Below are 16,863 nucleotides of genomic sequence, written 5' to 3'. Positions count from 1 at the left end.
TGGACCACCGTCCTTGCAGGGCAGCTCTAAAATCCCTCCTCCAAACCTCTCTCAAGCTCCGCCTGCCTCCTGGACATCTCCCTCCCAGAAGCATCCCAAGTTCATGACACCTTCCCAGAGCTTTTCCCTCCCCGGGTGCCCTGGGTGGGAGTGGTCCTGGGTGGCTCCTCCCTCATGTCACCCCATCCACTGAGGCACCTGGAGGACAGTAAGGGTCCTTCAACCCTATGTCCATCCTCCTTGCCCTGCTCCATCCAGGATCCATCCTCTTCTCCCTGGAATTCCACAGTGGCCTCCTTACCGGCCTCCCTGCCTCCCACTTCCTCCAGGCTGGTGCCGGTGGTGGTTCTAAAATGGGAATCCATCCTGTGTCGGTCACTTCCCTGCTCTAGAGCCTTCCACGGCTTCCCAGAGCGCCCAGGGTCAATTCATAGCTCCACTCCAAGCTCTTTGCCATCTAATCTCAGTTTGCCCCTCCCCATGCATTCCTTTTTAGCCCTACCGCCCACCCCACCACCACCCCTGCCAACCTCTGTTCCAACTAAAAACAACTTACTGTTCCCTAACAGGCCACTGCCTTTGGGGACTGTTGCCTTTGCACATGCTGTTCCCCTGCCTGGAATGCTCTTCCCCACCTTGGCCACCTTTGAACCCCAAGTCTCCTCCAAGGCAGCCTTCCCGAGTTGCAGTCTACCCCAAAGCCCCTTCACCCTGGGTCAGCATCCCCACCCCTCCCGAGATGAGGAGCCAAGTTCCGTGCAGCTCTGTGACCCCAGTGCGGCCCTCGGCACGTTGTAGGAGCCTGGAGCTGCTCCCTGAATAAATGACTCAGAATGCAGAGGCAGTGCCGTGCCAGAGGGGAAGCGGCAGCCTGGGAATCAGGAGATGGGGCTTCCGCTCCAGGCTCCACTCCTGACCCCTCCCTGGTGCGATCATGACACTCTCTGCCCCTCAGCTTCCTTCCGGGCTTCCAGAAGGAGTGCATCACTTGTCCCAGCCCTCACTCTGACCTGAGGGGCACCAAACCATTGCCTTCCTGGGGTTGCTCCCAGGACCTAGGCAGCTGCCCTGGAGGCCGCCGCTGCCCCCACTGACCGCCCCCACCCCTTGGTCTTCTGGACGCTTAGCCAACAGGCTGAGCAGATAACAGGGGCTGCTCAGTCAAAGGCGTGAGATTGGTGCCCGGGGCCCCATTCAATCCCCAGAACAGGACCTCGGGTCAGACAGCTTTATTCCACAGGGCAGCTGAGCTCACCTCCAGGTGAGAGTGGGCAGTGAAGGCCCGAGGAACAGGTAGGCATGGGAGGACCCTGGACCTGGGGCTCCCCACCCTTTGGCCTGCAGTGGCGGCTGGCCCACTTGGCTGTCTCCAGGGCTCTGAGGGCCCTTCCTGCGGGGGCACCTTCCTCCCCCACCCCTCAAGTTAGGCCAAGGGCTTCAAAGGCTGGAATCTGCTGTCTGGAGAGGATGCTGGCCCAGCAGCCTCTGCGCTGGGGCGGGGGCAGGCGGGGGGCCCGGCAGCCACATGACTGCTGCTCGACCCTTGCCCACCAAAGTCAGCAGCGGAGGAAGGGGAAGGAGGAGAGAGAATCAGGAGGGGACAGGCTGGATGTGAACCCCCCCAGCCGGGCCTGGTGACCATCCCAGGCCCTCAGGGGAAGTCTTGACCACCAGCTGATGGCCCCTCTCCCTCCTTGTGTCCTCACTGGGGCAGATGTCAGGCAACAGGTTGCGGGAGAGGAGAGACACCACCTCCTGTCCCCACGGGGCCCTGCCACCGGCAGAATACTTGCTCCCCTGCCTGGTGGGCGCCCTGGGCTCTCTGAGTCCAAGAGGTGGGGGCCCTTGCGCTGCGGGGGCAGCTTCTCAAGTCAGCACCTGCTGGATCCAGCCAATCACACCTGTGATGCGGGTGTAGACGCCGAAGTAGTTGGGCCGGCCACAGCCCAGACCCCAGCTAACCAGCCCCGCCAGGAACCAGCGGCCACTGGGCTCCTTGCACACCAGCGGGCCGCCCGAGTCGCCCTGCAAGAGGGGAAGAGACAGGGCCACGTCAGGGTAGAGACATCCCCTTCCAGGCAAGGGTCCCGACTGCTGGGGATGTTCTGAGTGACACGTCCCCTTTGGAAGCCTCTGATAGATGGAGGCGGCCCAAACCAGCCCAGCCTGGCCTCCAGCAGGGCCTGGCTTTCGCGGAAGCGTGGATGTGTGTCCCTGCGCCCTGCCCAGCCCCGCCTGCCTTCTGTGGGCTCTAGTCCTCTCTGCTGCCTCACTTGGGCAAAGCGCCTCGCGGAGGGCAAGGAGCAGAGCTGGGCTTGGGCCTCAGCCCTGCCCCCCGGGGTCTCTTCTGATCTGGGGCCTGCAACCTGGAGCAAGTCTCTCAACCTCCCGAGCCTCAGTTTCCTCATCCATAAAGTGGGGACAGCCAAGCCCACCTTGCCGTGAGGCTGCAGCAGGCCCCGGGTGACGTGAGCAGCGCCCTCTCTCCCCGATCTGGCCCATCCCGCAGGAGTCACCTGGCAGGCATCCTTCTTGCCCCTGCGGTAGCCGGCACACAGCATGCGGGGGGTCACCTGGTAGCGGTAGGCCTCGCTGCACAAGTCCTGCGGGATCAGCTGCACGTCCACCTTCTGCAGACCGTTGCTGGTGGGGCCTGCCCGGCGGTGTCGGGGGCAGAGGTGAGAAGATTTGAGGTGCCAGGGGCCCCCACTCTTCCCGTGGCTCCTCCTCTTGCATCTCAGGAGCCCCCTTCCTCGCTCCTGCTCTGCCCCCCCTCCCATCCCCGCCCTCCACGTCTCCATCACTCTGTCTGGCTCCTTCTCCGAGAAGCTCATGGTGACAGACCCCACCCCGACCCTGCCCAGGGCCTATCTGGACTAGGGTCCTCCTTAGGTCCTCCCCCCGCCACCCCTCCTGCTTGAGGCTTCCTGGCTGCCTCCCCTCCGCTCTCTGACAGCCCTGGGAGATTTTTCCAGAACACACATCTCACCCCTTCACTCCCCCCTAAAACTCCTCAGCGTCTCCCCACTGTCCAGCCAGCACTTCTCCCGAGGAGCTTCAATCAACACTGTGCCTAGTTCCACCCGGAGATCCGGTCTGTTCGGCTGGGCTGGGCCCAGACATCTGTGCTTTTTCTCAAAGCCCTGATGCTTCGAGCAGGTCAGGAGGAGGACTCCTGGCTCCGGATCCGCACCCAGATCCACCGGCTCCCCTCTGGTGCTGGGTGTCCTCAGGGCTCCCTGGGTTGCCACCTGTGCTCTTATCAGAAATGCCTTTCCCCTTCGCTGGGACACTGCTGACCTGTCCTCCAAGCCTGAGCTCAGCCCGCCCTTCCTCCGGGCTGCCACTGCCCCCCGTACCTCCCCATCCGTGTCAGCTCCCCAAAGCATGTTTCCTGTTTGTCTTTATATTCCCTTTGTCCAACTCGATGCCTGGCATATAGCAGGTGCTCATAAATGTGTCATTGAATGAATGAATGAGGAAGTGGGCCCATCCTTGTTTTACGCTATTCCCTATCATGCTCTTGGACATGTCACTTTTCACCTGAGCCCCCGTTTCTCCGTCTTAAATTATCGCTCAGTCCTGCCCACCTCCAGACTGTAAAGCACAGTACACAGTTTTAAAGGCACCACCGCGAAGGGTGCAGGGCGTGGCTGTAGTTATGTACAGAACTGAGGGCTGGCCTCTAGGGATGGCCAGCTCCGGTCAGTGTAGGCGGGAAGGGGAGAAACTCATGTTTCTGAGAGGCAGCATCCAAACAGCAGGGGCTCTGGGGTCAGATAGTCCTGGGTTCTAGTCTCTGCTCCAACCCTCTCTGGCTGTGTGACTTTGAGTCACAGCTAAATGTCTCTGAGCCTCCGTTTCCCCATCCTTAAGATGGGGTCCGTGATAACCAGTAGCTAGGGTTATTGGATGGATTAAATGAAATCATGTTCCCCTAAAATCTAACCTCCATGCGGTAAGTGTTAATAATTAAGAGCCTCCCCCCAACACAGACACATACCCCCCCACCCCCCGCTGTCCAAGGAGCAGAGGGTTGGAGCTTGCCCACGGGCTGTGGGGTCCCTGGCCTGCCCCATCACTCCGCACTTATCCCCTAGGATATCCTTCCATGACCTTGGTTCTCCTTAAATGCCCTTCTGGCAGGAAGGGAAGGGGAGAGGCCCACGGCCATAGTTAAAGGTTTTTTCCCATGAAATCCAGCCCAAATTAATCCCAGGACTAGTGGGCCTCTGGAGGGGAGCCCCAGGGCCCCCTGCCAGTTCACCTCCAGGCTCAGAAGCTGCATGAGGGGGACCCATCCCATCTCCCCTGCCCGCAGTCCAGCTCACCACCCTCACGCAGGGCACCCCAGCCCGTGATCCAGCAGTGCAGGCCCGGCTCGAAGAAGTGGGAGCGCGCGGGCAGGCAGACGGGGTGCACGGAGGCCGAGCGCACCACGGGGTGGTCGAGCTGCAGCAGGGCCACGTCATAGTCGTGGCTGTCCTCCTCATGGTACGGGTGCAGGAGCAGACGGCTCACCTTGAAGGACACCTCACCCGGCCAGCGAGCGCTCTGCCACACTTTGCCCAGGAACACGGTCCACAGCGCCGGGGACGCCATGCTGAGGGCAGAGACGGGGACTCGCTCAGCGGCCGCCTCCCCGATCCCATCCCAGATCCCTAGGGTAGCCAGCTTTCCCCCGGGACACCAGCCTCCAACCCATCCCCGCCCTGCTCTGGAAGGCCAGGCGGCTGGTGGTATGGTGTTCAGTGGTGGCCCTGGAGCCCTCCTGCCTGGGTTCCAGCTCCAGCGTCATCCCTCCCGAGGTGAGTGTGCACCTCTCTAGGCCTCAGTCACCCCATCTGCAAAATGGGAATAGCATCACCTACTCATATGTGCCTGAGGGGATTCAATAAGACTTTGTATGTAACAAAAATTAGCACAGTGCCAGGCGCTGGCGGATCATTCTTTCCTTTTTTCTGTGCACTTTATAGATGGGGCAGCTGGGAACGCCCTGAAACTTGCCAGTCCTCAGGAGGAGGGGGAGGGAGTTGAGTGTGGGGGAATTGGCAGAGACTGGGCTGTGCAGACCCCTGGAGGCCGGGTCAGCATTCAGGTCTTTCTCTACCTTGTGGGCAGTGGGGAGCCAAGGATGAAGTGAAAGAAGCTGGGTAGTCAGACCGCACCCAGAAGGGCACCCGGGCACCTGGGCAGAGGATGCAAAAGGGAACTGGGCTCTGGGCTGCCGGGGTGACCCAGGGGTGATGGTGGCAGCGTGGACAGGCAGTGGCTGAAGGTTCTCCAGACCACTGAGAGGGCTTGCTGCCTCGCTGAGTGTGAGGGGAGGGGGTGCCCTGGTGGCTCCAGGCCTTTGGCAAGGACTGTGTAAACCCAGGACAGAGGAGAAGGTGTGGGGACAGAGTCCAGAACTGGCCGTGCTGGGGGGCGGGTCTGGGACACCAGACATCAGGCTAGGGGTGGAGAGTGGGTGCTGTCAGCCCACCACGGAGATGAGGAAGATGTCTGCAGGGCAGGGTGAGATGTCCCTTCTTGTGGGTTTCTCTGCCCCACCTCTCCCGCCCCAGGTCACAGACAGGCATGCCTGGAGCGGGGGGGGTTTATGGCCTACGACCAGGTCAGGCAGTTCTGTTTTCTGCTGTCCCCCAGTGTCTAGCACAGCCCCTGGCACACAGTAGGAGCACAACGAATATCGTTGAAGGGATGAAGGAGCAAATAAATGAATCACTGACCCAGCTGAAAGCAAGATACCAGAAGTAGAGAGGTCAGGCAGCCTCCCCAGGGGCACAGAGCGTGCTCGCGGTGGAGCCAGGGCTGAACCCAAGGGGCGGAGCAGCCAGTCTGAGGGGCTTCCCACCGCCCTCCCCTCTGTCTGCTTAGGTTTCAGACACACCGTACCCCGTCACAGCCTTCCCTACCCCACCTCTCGCGGCCCACGTCCCCGTGCCGTCCCCCTCACCTGTCCTCCTGGAAGCAGTGGGCAGCGGTGATGACCCAGCGGTCAGCGATGAGGGCCCCCCCGCAGATGTGTCGGCCCCGAACCTGGAGGCTGGCCTGCCAGGGCCACTCACCCTCCGAGGACTCGACCCCGCCCACGATGCGGCCCGAGGGGCCCTGGAGGCCACAGTCTAGGGGTGGAAGAGGGGCAGGGATGGACAGAGGGCGAGCGGCCGCAGAGAAACAGACACAGAGAAAAAGAGAAGGGGGAGGCAGGAAGGGCGAGCAGAGGAGCGACACGAAGGGGACAGGGAAAGAGAACGAAGGGGCGAGGGAGGGAGAGAGGCAGGCAGGACCCACACCAGGGGGCAGAGGCGGGGTAGAAAGAGACAGACGGACAGACTGATGAGCTCTCCCTCCAGCTTCGCAGGGGGGGACCTCCCTCGCTCCCACGCTGGACGGCCCCGCAGGCGGAGGGGCACGCCGCCCAGCCCAGCCTGTCGGAGCCCCCAGGGCTCACCACAGTGCTGCTCGTCCGAGCCGTCCTTGCAGTCGGGGTGCCCGTCGCACCGTGGGTTGGGCTTCTTCACACAACTGCGGTCCTCACACTGGAAAGTGAACGTCCCGCAAGGTACCCCTGGAATAGAGGGGGTGGGGGCAGGGCTTAGAGGGCGGGTCCCTGAGCCCAAAGGAGCCTCCAAAACGAGGCCAGGGAAGACAGAGCCTGGAGGAGGCCAGGAGGCGACCGGAGAGGGGTCTCTTGACCCCACTAAAGGGTTCCCTGAGGCTCCTTTAAGGTCCCCTAAAGGCCACGTCCCCTCCGCACCCCACACGCTGGTCTGTTAAGAGAAAGCAGTGTCTCCCCTCTCAGACCTGGGCACCTGACAGTAAGATTACGCCTCCCTCCAGTTATGGTACCTGAAGGCAGACCCGTGCCTCCACTTGCAGCCCAGGGAGGCTCCCAAGAGCGGGGCTCTGCCTCTCCCATCAGGCTGAGCTCCCCTCCCAGCCTGGCAGCCCTCGGGGCCCTGCCCCCCCCAGCCACACAGCTGCACCTCACTGCCTTCACCGTGCACAGCTTCCTCCTCCACGGTTTTCGCCTGCTCTCCTTTCCTTCGCTACTTAAATTTCACCTCCCTTCAAGGCCCAGTTCAAAGCCTGCCTCTTCCAGGAAGCTTTCTCAGCCTGATCTCATTCTCCAGTCTTCATACGCTACTGCACATGATGTCCAGAAGGTCTGGGCCAAAGAGAGTCACCCATCATTTTTTTTTTTTTTTCTGCTATCAGATAATCCCCAGAGGGCAGGGACCACTTTGGTGTCTTTTATTCCCATTTCTCAACTCTGCCTCGCATATCACTGGGTCGTCTGTGAGTGAAGGTTGGCTGGGCAGATGGATGGATGGATGGACGAATGGATAAAACACTGGAGACTCAGGAGATCGGGCAGACCAACAAATGGGTGACTTGATGGTCTGGTAAGAAGGCTGACAAGCAGCTCTCTGGGTGGATAAATGAGTGGATGTAAGGACTAATGGACAAACATGTAGTTAGAGAGATCCGTGGATGCATGGCTGGAGGATGGAACAATGGACATACAGAGAGGCAGTTGGGTAAACCAGTAAGTGAGTAGATTGATGGCTTAGTGGATAGGGAGATAGGTGGTTGGACAGGCCGATGGATGAGTGAGTGAGTGGATGTGTGAATCAATGGACAGACAAGATGGTTGGGGAGACCAGAAGATGGATGGATGGATGGATGGATGGATGGATGGATGGACAGACATATGGGCATACTTATAAATGGGTTGGGAAGCATTTGGACAAGAGGGCAGAAAGCTTTGAGGAGAAGCATGCAGAAGGGCTGGGCTATCTGGCTGAGCGCATTCTTCGGTTTCCCTCTAGATACCTGGTCGTACCCCACCCTACCTTCCTGGCACAGCTCTTCATCACTCCCATTGAGACAGTCAGGCTGCTGGTCACAGACCCTGGACAGTGAGATGCATGTGCTGTCCTCTTGGCACTGGTACGTGGCTCTGCAAACTGTATGAGGACACAGGGAGGGGACAGGTGGGAGGAAGCCAGAGGCACCAGGCTGGGACTTTGCGCTGCCTGTGACTGTGCATCGTATCGCGTGTCATGATCGCAAATTTCTTTCTCAGCTACTTTACGCCTGAGTGTCACAGCAACCCTGTGAGATGCTCCATTTCATCGGTGGAAACAGAAATGAAGTGACTTTTCCAAGGTCACCTGGCTGAGCCAGAACTTGACGCCAGATGTTCTGGTTCCAAATAGGAGGCACCTTCACGAGCAGGATCAGAGGATCAGCGCAGAGGAAGGCACACCTCCCTTCCCTCCTGCTTCTCTCCCCACATATGTAAAATTTTGATGGGATGCAGGTGGTCTGGGGAGATCAGACTGGAACAGGCTGTACTGATGGTGACTCTGGGAGCCAGAAGCCAGGATTCAGAGGCAGAGGTATTGATCCGAGGGAGCCCTGGCTCGGGGGCCATCAGGACCCTGAGCCCCTTCTGCCAGGGCTGGGCAGTGGTGAGCACAACCTCGGGAAGAGTTGGCAGCTCCAGTCTGAACCCCTGCAGTGGAGGACCCCGCTCAGAGGAGGCAGATGAAGGATCCTCTCCTTGGCCAACCTGGGTCTGCTGGGCTCTTCTTGATAGCCTTCCCCCTTCTGGTCCTACCCTCCCTCATCTGCTCTGTTCCTTCTTGGACGGCTGTCCTGGCAGAAGGCTGGGGGTGATGGCCTGGTGGGGAGAAGCCCTGAGCTGGGAGTCAGGACACCTGGGTCCCAGCTTGTCCCTGTCACTGCCCCACTGGGTGGCCCTCACTCTGTGCTTCCACCGTTCCATGTCAGCACAGCGAGGGAGCCCTACTTCCTGGATGCTGCTAATGGGAGCTGCCTGTGGGGGGCGGGTTTTGAAAGGGTGGGCTCAGCCCAGCACAGAGGTGAGGAGAGAGGAGCGACGGGGTGGGCAGGCAGCTCACCACAGTTTCTCTCATCCAGGCCGTTGGGGCAGTCTTTGACCCCGTCGCAGGCAGGCACACAGAGTCCATTCACAGAGCAGAGGAACTCTCCAGGGCAGGCTGGACAGGGAAGGAGCCATTAGGACACGCGTCAGCATGAAAACACGTGCAGACACGAGGCACCCGCGTGCTCACATGTGTACCCACAGGCCTGTGTACACGGTCCATGTGGACATACATGTCTGGGCACATGCACACAGCACACACTCGGGTAGGTATGAGTGTATATACCTCGTGAACACGTATGACTGCCTTGCACACGTGAGCACACACAAAGCTGCATATGTTTATACACACACACACACACACACACACACACACACACACACTCCTTTTGACCAGCCTCTTGGTGCTTCCAGGGACAGCTCAGAGGCAGAGAGAAGCCGCGGGGGCTTTGGGGGTCCCCGCCCCAGTCCCCAGCCTGCCCACACTCACGATCTGACTGGTTGTACAAGCCGTAGTGCACCTGCACGCCGGGCCCGGTGAGGGAGATCTGGGACGTGAAGTTGATGGTGATGCCAGCGGTGGCCACCACAGGGATCCTCTCGGCGTAGGGCTGCAGGGTTCGCAGGCCACACAGCCTGGGGGTGACCAGAGACAGGCTCAGGGCCACACGGTCTGGTCCTAGGTAAGGGACAGCCTGGGTCCCCGTGTACAGACAGGGCAAGGACAGGGCGGTCGGAAAGGAAGGGGGAGCCACATCCCCAGCCCACCCCCACCTCCTCTGTCTTGATTTCTCCCTTGGGTGGCCACTCACCCCCAGAGTCATCTAGAAAGCAGCCTGGCTATGTCACTCCCCTGCTCAAAAACCTTCAATGGCTCCCCATTGCCTGCAGGATAAAAGTTAACGTCTGGACTCTAGTTCCAGTCACCTAGGAGCTGTAAGAGTCTAGCAAGTCAGAGTCCTTCTCTGAGCCTCACTTTCCTCCCTTGTAAAACAAGGGAAATTATCATGTCTGTTGACCTGACATCTGACAAAAGTCTCCAATGGGTCAGTGGAAGCAATAGTCCTTGACTGGTCTACTCTCCATAGACTGGAAGGGATGTTCCTCCTGTGCTCGGTGTGGAGTGAGAAGGCAGCCTCGCTCCCCATTCAGGCCTTTCCCTCCCACTGAGAAGCCTCCACAGCCCTGGTGGCTTCCCTGTGATCCTCTGGGCATGAGGGAGGCACCAGTCCCGCTCCCAGGATCAGCAGTGCCCTGCTGATGGGCGGCACCTTCTCCGTGAGTGGCCACACTCGGGTGGGACCACCCCCCAGCCGTGGGAGCACACTCACATCCCTGTCGGACACCCCCGTCCCCATCGATCATGCTCTCATTCCCACAGAGCAGGTGGAATTCCCCGCAGAGAGCAGGTAAGAATCCTCCCGACTCCAGGGTGAGGGGCACGGTGCTCATCCCACACGGTGCCTGGTCACACCTGGCCTTACACAGCAAGAGGCCATGCTTTCATGGAGCCGGCGCAGCCACGCCCCCCAAGCAGCGGGACCCTCCTCAGAGAGCAGCCTGGGGTTCCCTGCCTTCCCAGGCGGGACACCCTCAACAGAACAGATGGGTTGGCCCCATCAGCTCCTAGGAATGCCTCCCACAGGGAAGGGAGTATCCTCACAGAGCAAACAGGAATGCCTTTACAGGTGAGGGAAACACCCAGAACACGGGTGGAAAGGTCTGCAGACAGAGGTGAAAATGCCCCCAGCAGAGAAGGTAGGAGGAAGTCAAGAGAGCAAGTGGGAGTGCCCCAAAGCATGATGGGAACATCCCACAGCAGATGCAGCAGCCCACAGAGCCAGAGGCCAGAGGCTTCCTCAGAACTTCCAGAACACGGCAAGCATTTAATAGTTCAGTAATAGTTGGAGGCCCCGTTGCATGGGGATTTTGCAACGGGGTTCTCACAGCAACTCCACCCTGTGAGGAGGGATTGTTCTCATCCCGCTCTCAGATAAGGCTCAGGAAGGGAAGTGCTGAGGTGGACGAGAAGCCAGCTTCCTCAGGACCCAGGAGGCCCCACCCAGCCTGCACTGTGCGGAGGTGCACCCTGACCGTCACTGCCACATGAGCTCTAGGGGCTGAGCCCTCACGTTCCCCATGACTCCCCTCAGACCTGGCCTAAGGTTTAGTTTCCCCATATACTGTTTGCCTGCAGTGATATTCTTGCCCCCATACCAATAAACAGTTCTCAAAGTACGGTCTGGGGACCACTTGGGGTCCAGAGTAAAAAGTATTTTTATAATAATTCTCAGGTATCATTTGCCTTTTTCACTCTCTTCTCACACAAGGTAGAGTGGAATTTTCCAGAGCCTATGTGATGTGTAACCCATTGAATGAGGAAGCAGGTGTGGGGATTCATTTGTGGTCTACTAATCCAATTATTAAAGAAAGTTGCAAAAATGTAAAACGGTGAGATTATTCCTCACCAAATGTTTTTAGTTTGGGAAATATAATTAATTTTTCATAAAATATGTCCTTTATGTTAAAATGTAATGGGTTTCTTATTATTTTAAATGAACTGATAAATATTTTTAAATGTTCTCGGTTTTCATTTCTAATACTGTAAATATAGGTTAAAATATAGTTTTTATACAAGGCATAAAACTCTCTGGGGTGCTCCATAATTAAAGAGTACAGAGGGGTTCTGAGATGGAAAATTTTGAGAACCACTGCTCTGCAGCCCAGGGGGACCAGAGCGGGATGAGGTGCCACCAGGGGGCGCTCCTGCACAAGCCTCGTCCTTATCCTTTTAAAACTAAGGAAGCAAGGGGGTGTTGTGGTTTGTTTTTAAACAAATGCTATCATGGATTACTATCCCCAGAGAATTGCCCTGGAGAGTGGACAGGGGATCTGGGGGCTGGGAAATACCGGGCAGGGGGAAATGAGGAATCAGGTGCGTTCCTGAACATGCTTAAATTTCAGGGGCCTGGGGCACTGTCCCCAGACAGTCACGGGAGACTGTGGAGAGACAGGGAAGGAACCAGAGCCGGGTTGGAGGGAACCAGAGCCGGGTTGGAGGGCAGTGGAATGTTTCAGTTTATAAGAATTTGAGGGCTGCATGGTCACCTCAAGCCTTGGCCAGAGGCTCTAAGACACCAGCATCTGTCAATAGGACATTTCTCTACCGGCATCCAAGAGAGGATTCCAGGGTCAGCCTGCGGCTCAGCCCGGTACTCAGGAACCTGCTCAACCTGGGCAGCATTCAGTCCTCACCCTGGAGGCCTGGGGCAGACAGGAGGTGGCAGAATTTCTGGGGCGAGGCTCTTCATTAGCAGGAGCCAGACAAGAGGCTGTAATCCGGCAGCTCAGGCTGAATCACTCAGCCTAAGGACGATCTGTTTAGCCTGTGCAGTATTAAAAACTTCTTTTCAAATGTAGTTGCCAGCTAATTGCACATAACATCTTAGATTCTTGCTTCTGAAAAATAAGCCCTAGAAACACTGGCTGGAAGTGATCAGAGGCTGCCCGAATTAGGCAGGGCACGTGCGGCCCAGCTAACCAGGCTCCTCCCTCCCTCCCTCTCCCCCACGCAGCCTGCCTCAAGGAACTACGCAGGCACTGGCCCGGCCCCTTTGCACATCATCATTTCTGGTTCTTGCCACAGTGCCTTCTGCGTGAGGGTTTGCGTCCTCTGGCTCTCCAATCCCTCCCCATCCACCAAAGGCTGCCCCCTCCCCCCAAACCCTGTCCAAGGAGCACCAGAAGTCTGAAAGCTGTGGAGCCCACGTCTCATCTCAGCTACAAAGTGCTGGGGGTCTGAAAGCACATTTTTGCACCGGGGCTGCCTTGCGCTTTCTCACTTTTCTGGATTTGGAGAATTTTCCTTCTTGCCTCACCTAGACAGTAAGCAGGGATCCGGTCAACCTTGCATGTCAGCAACTCTACACAGGGAGGAGTTCAAGAAAGATTGGATGGTAGATGGATGGATGGATGGACAGAAGGAAGGAAGGGTGGGTTGGTGTATTGATGGATGGGTAAATGGATGGAAGGAAGAAAGAATTGGTGGATGGATGGATGGATGGATGGAAGGAAGGAAGGATGGAAGGATGGATGGAAGGATAGATGGATGGATACACACATACATGCATTCCCTTCCCTAAAGACACGTTAAATGGGAAAGACAGTCAGCAAAGACAAGCACTAAAAAAGGGAGGACAGCAGTCTCACTTGGTGGCCAGAGCGGTGGACCTGAAGCTGCAGAGCTGAGGCTGGGCTCTGCCACGGGAACCAGCTGTGCAACCTTGGGCATCTGCCTCAACCTCAGCAAGCTCCCATTTTCAAGTCTGTAAGATGGGGTGATAGCTCCCTTGTAGGGTGTTTGATGGCATGCGTGAGAAATGATTTCTTTGAAAACCAGCTGCTATGGTCGGGCTGTGCGCTCACCAAGGGCAGCAGCTGGAGCTCCTTCTTCCTCATCGCCAGCACCCGGCAGTGCCCGAGGAGCCTCTGTGGCCGCCCAGGGGATCAAAGGAGCAGAAGGGCTGCCCCATAGCCAGGCCGGGCCTGAGGGGCTCCAGCAGACCTGAGGAGCCAGGGGATCTGCCTGTCCCCATCGGTGAAGTGGAAATGGTTGCCGGATTTCACGAGGTCAGCTCCCTGCCCCGCCCCCAGGCCACTCAAAGGGCATGAGGCCTCTGCTGGGGAGAAACTGGGTAGAAAATAGGGAGGCAGGGGGAAGGCAGAAAGGGCTCGGGGGAGTGAGGTGACAGTGCCCAAGGATGCCCCGCCCGTGGGGGAACCCGCGCCAGCCTCTCCTCATCACTGGGCTGGCACCTGAGGGGTGAGACACCCTCTCCCCACACCCACCCTCTGTCGCTCCTCGTCAATGGCCATTCTGGGCCCCAGGACTGTGCCTCCCCCTCCCTACAAATCCTGTGCCTGGAAATCGACACCCTTCCCCAGACCTCTTGTGTCTTTGCCACCCACACAAGCAGATTTTCCAACAAATGCTTATTCAAAGAATTTCCCAGCACCTACATAGGCCGCTGGTTATCAAAAAAGATCAGAACTAGAGGAAATGGTTTGTCCGGTGCTTACAGTCTGGAGGTACACCTCTGCCTTCCCTTCCACCCTCAGACACGGGCAGGAGCCTGGGGGCAGGGGGCCACGAGTCTCCACCGCGGGACCCCGGACCCTTAACGAAGGTCTGAGAAGTCAGGGATGGGACTTCCCAGGCTGCTCTCGGAGCTGACGAGAGGAGAGCCCCAGAAGCTGTCCGTCCCCTCAGCAGGATGCCAGTGCGTTAGTCGGGACGGCTCGGCCAAGGGAGGGAACAGCTGGCACAGCTGCTCGGAGGATCTGCAGGAAGATTCTGCTCGAGTGTGAGCGCACAGATGAGCACGCGTACGTGCGTGGATGTGCGCACACAGGCCCGCACGCCGCCACACACGCTCTGGATCATGCTGCCTAGCTCAACTCTGGTTTCTCTAGTTACGAGCTGGGTGACTTTGTGTGAATGTCTTTGCCTCTCTGTGCCTCAGTCCCTCATTGGTCTATGAAGGAGGCAGTGCGGGGCCTGCTTCCTCACCAGGTTGCTGAGGGTGATGGAAACGGCACCTGAGCTCTGGGCCTGCCTGGTGCAGAGCCCAGAGCCAGTTACGAACTCATGGCCAGTGCCTTCTGGAGCTCCTGCCCATCCCAGCCTGCAGGAGCCGGCATCCTCCACCCACGATCTCACTTACTCCTCCCTGGATGGGGACCTGCTGCATGCCCACTTTTCAGATGAGTTACCTGAGGCTGGGAGGGGTGAGTCCTCGCTGAATGGAAGGAGAGGAGCCAGGGTTTGAACACTGCTGTGTCTCATTTCAACAGCTAAGCTCTTTCCACCTCTCCAGCCCAACTTGGAATGACATTTCATTAGGAGCTAATAAACACAACTTATTGGAAGACATCTTTCTGATGGGTAAATAATAAAAAGTTGGGGCCCTGGACCCTGGGCAGGCCTAACCCCCTTGTTTTACAGATGAGGAAGGGGGTGTACCCAGAGTTACATGCAGAAACCAGGTAACCAGACGCCCCCAAGCACATCTTCAACCCCCCAGCAGGGGGGGGGAGGCTTGGGAAGAGGGAGGAGGGGGTGGGAGTGCCGGGCCTTGTCAAACCTCACCCTCCCACCCCACCCACAACCCAGCTGCACCCTGGTCCCTTTCCACCACTTCAAAAATGCAAAAAGACAAGGATAAGAAGCCAAGTTTTTAGTCCTCCCTAGACCTCAGTTTTCCCACCTGTACAATGGGTGAGGGTAGGGCTCGATGGTCAGCCCAGCCCACTTTCTATAGCTCAACGGTGCTTTGAGACAGTGGGGAAGGTGAGACCCCTCCAACCCCGATAGACTCTGTCACAGTGCCTGAAATTTCACCATTGCACTATCATTCCTTCTGATGAAGACTCTCCCCATCTGTGGTCCACACTTGAAACGCAAGGGTAGCTCATGAAGTCCCAGCCCCCAGTGCCCACACCTTTGCCTGACCCTCCTGGCTACGTCAGGGAGGCAGGAAGAAGGCCCTGCAGGGGGAGCACGTTGTGGACCACCGTGTGACCTGCTGTTCATGGCTAGTGGTGGGCATGGGAGAGAGGCCCTGACTGCGGACCCATCTGGGTACTACTTAATCCCACTGAGCCTCGATTCCCTTCTCTGGGAAATGGAACGATGATGCCTCTGACATCACAGGCTGTCGGGCCATGAACTGATGCCCTGTGCTGAGCACCAAGCAGGTGGAATGGGGCTCCTGGTGCCAGGGCCCGGCTCCCGGCTAATGGAATAGCCGTGGCGCTGGGGGCTAAGTGCGGGAGTATCAGACCCAGGCCCCTTCTCACCCCTTCCTAGCCCCTCGCCGAGATATCAGATTCAGCTATGGGGTTGAGAGGGTGGCGGGAAAAAACGTTATCATCATGTGGAGAACCGTGAATCGAGGACCACTCTCAGGGTCACTCTGGGCTCCTGACACTGGGGGGTGAGCCCAGCCATCCTCAGTCTGGGAAGCCCCCAGGCAGGTGGGGAGGGGCCCTGAGGGAGCACCACAGAGGTGGCACAGAAATGCCACCCACATGCTGGGACCCGTGGGACAAGATGCCTTCTGCTCTCCAAAAAGCACCGGGCCAGAGTCACACCACCTGACATCACCCCCAAACAGCACAGGCCTGAACTCACACCCTCGGCACGTCTTCTTTTTCCTTTTAATCATGGTCCCTGATAAATTGCAAACTCCCTGGAAAGGATGATGACGAGTGAACGAGCATCACCAATCCCCATCCCCTCTCGTCTGGCTGACGCTTTTCAAAAGGATCAACCGATAAGCAAAATACAAGCGTTGGACTTCCCTGGTGGCGCAGTGGTTAAGAATCCGCCTGCCAAGGCAGGGGACACGGGTTCGAGCCCTGCTCCGGGAAGATCCCACATGCCACGGAGCAACTAAGCCCATGTGCCACAACTACTGAGCCCGAGTGCCACAACTACTGAAGTCCACGCGCCTAGAGTCCATGCTCCGCAACAAGAGAAGCCACCCAATGAGACGCCTGCGCACCACAACGAAGAGAAGCCCCCGCTCGCTGCAACTACAGAAAAGCTCGCGTGCAGCAACAAAGACCCAACGCAGCCAAAAATAAAATATAAATTTATATATATATAAAAAATATATGCAAGCATTGGTGAACGTGGACACCAACCCCAGAATCCAAGAATTCCAGAGTCCTAGAACTTTCCAATTTTAGTGTGCTGGAATCTTGGATACTCAAAATCTTTGAAATCAAGAACCTTGCATATTAGAATCCCAGCCTCCATTAGACCCCTAGGACCTCAGGGTTGGAAGGCGAGCAGACGCCCAATCTGCTACTAGATGTAGAATCTTCTCTTCAGTATCTCTGTACCGCAGGTGGGGAGGGGTCTCCCCAGATCTGCAAGG

General features: G+C 57.8%; 1 protein-coding gene across 1 annotated transcript in view; it reads right to left on the bottom strand.

The window, feature by feature from the left end:
- Positions 1-1,112: 1,112 nt before the first annotated feature.
- The window catches only part of TMPRSS6 (transmembrane serine protease 6), a 38,259-nt gene continuing 22,508 nt past the window's right edge, over positions 1,113-16,863 (bottom strand). The window contains exons 11-19 of the mRNA XM_033866127.2: positions 9,411-9,556; positions 8,937-9,035; positions 7,863-7,976; positions 6,458-6,574; positions 5,960-6,128; positions 4,332-4,603; positions 3,838-3,870; positions 2,517-2,653; positions 1,113-2,025 (exon numbers count right to left, since the gene is read on the bottom strand). Coding sequence (XP_033722018.1) covers positions 1,867-2,025; positions 2,517-2,653; positions 3,838-3,870; positions 4,332-4,603; positions 5,960-6,128; positions 6,458-6,574; positions 7,863-7,976; positions 8,937-9,035; positions 9,411-9,556 — 1,246 coding nt within the window. The 3' untranslated portion in view covers positions 1,113-1,866. The remainder of the gene's footprint in view (positions 2,026-2,516; positions 2,654-3,837; positions 3,871-4,331; positions 4,604-5,959; positions 6,129-6,457; positions 6,575-7,862; positions 7,977-8,936; positions 9,036-9,410; positions 9,557-16,863) is intronic.

This window comes from Tursiops truncatus, chromosome 11 (assembly GCF_011762595.2).
Source record: "Tursiops truncatus isolate mTurTru1 chromosome 11, mTurTru1.mat.Y, whole genome shotgun sequence".
Classification (NCBI taxonomy): Eukaryota; Metazoa; Chordata; class Mammalia; order Artiodactyla; family Delphinidae; genus Tursiops; species Tursiops truncatus.
Note: the sequence above shows the minus strand (reverse complement) of the source record. Positions and strands in the feature narration are given on the sequence as shown.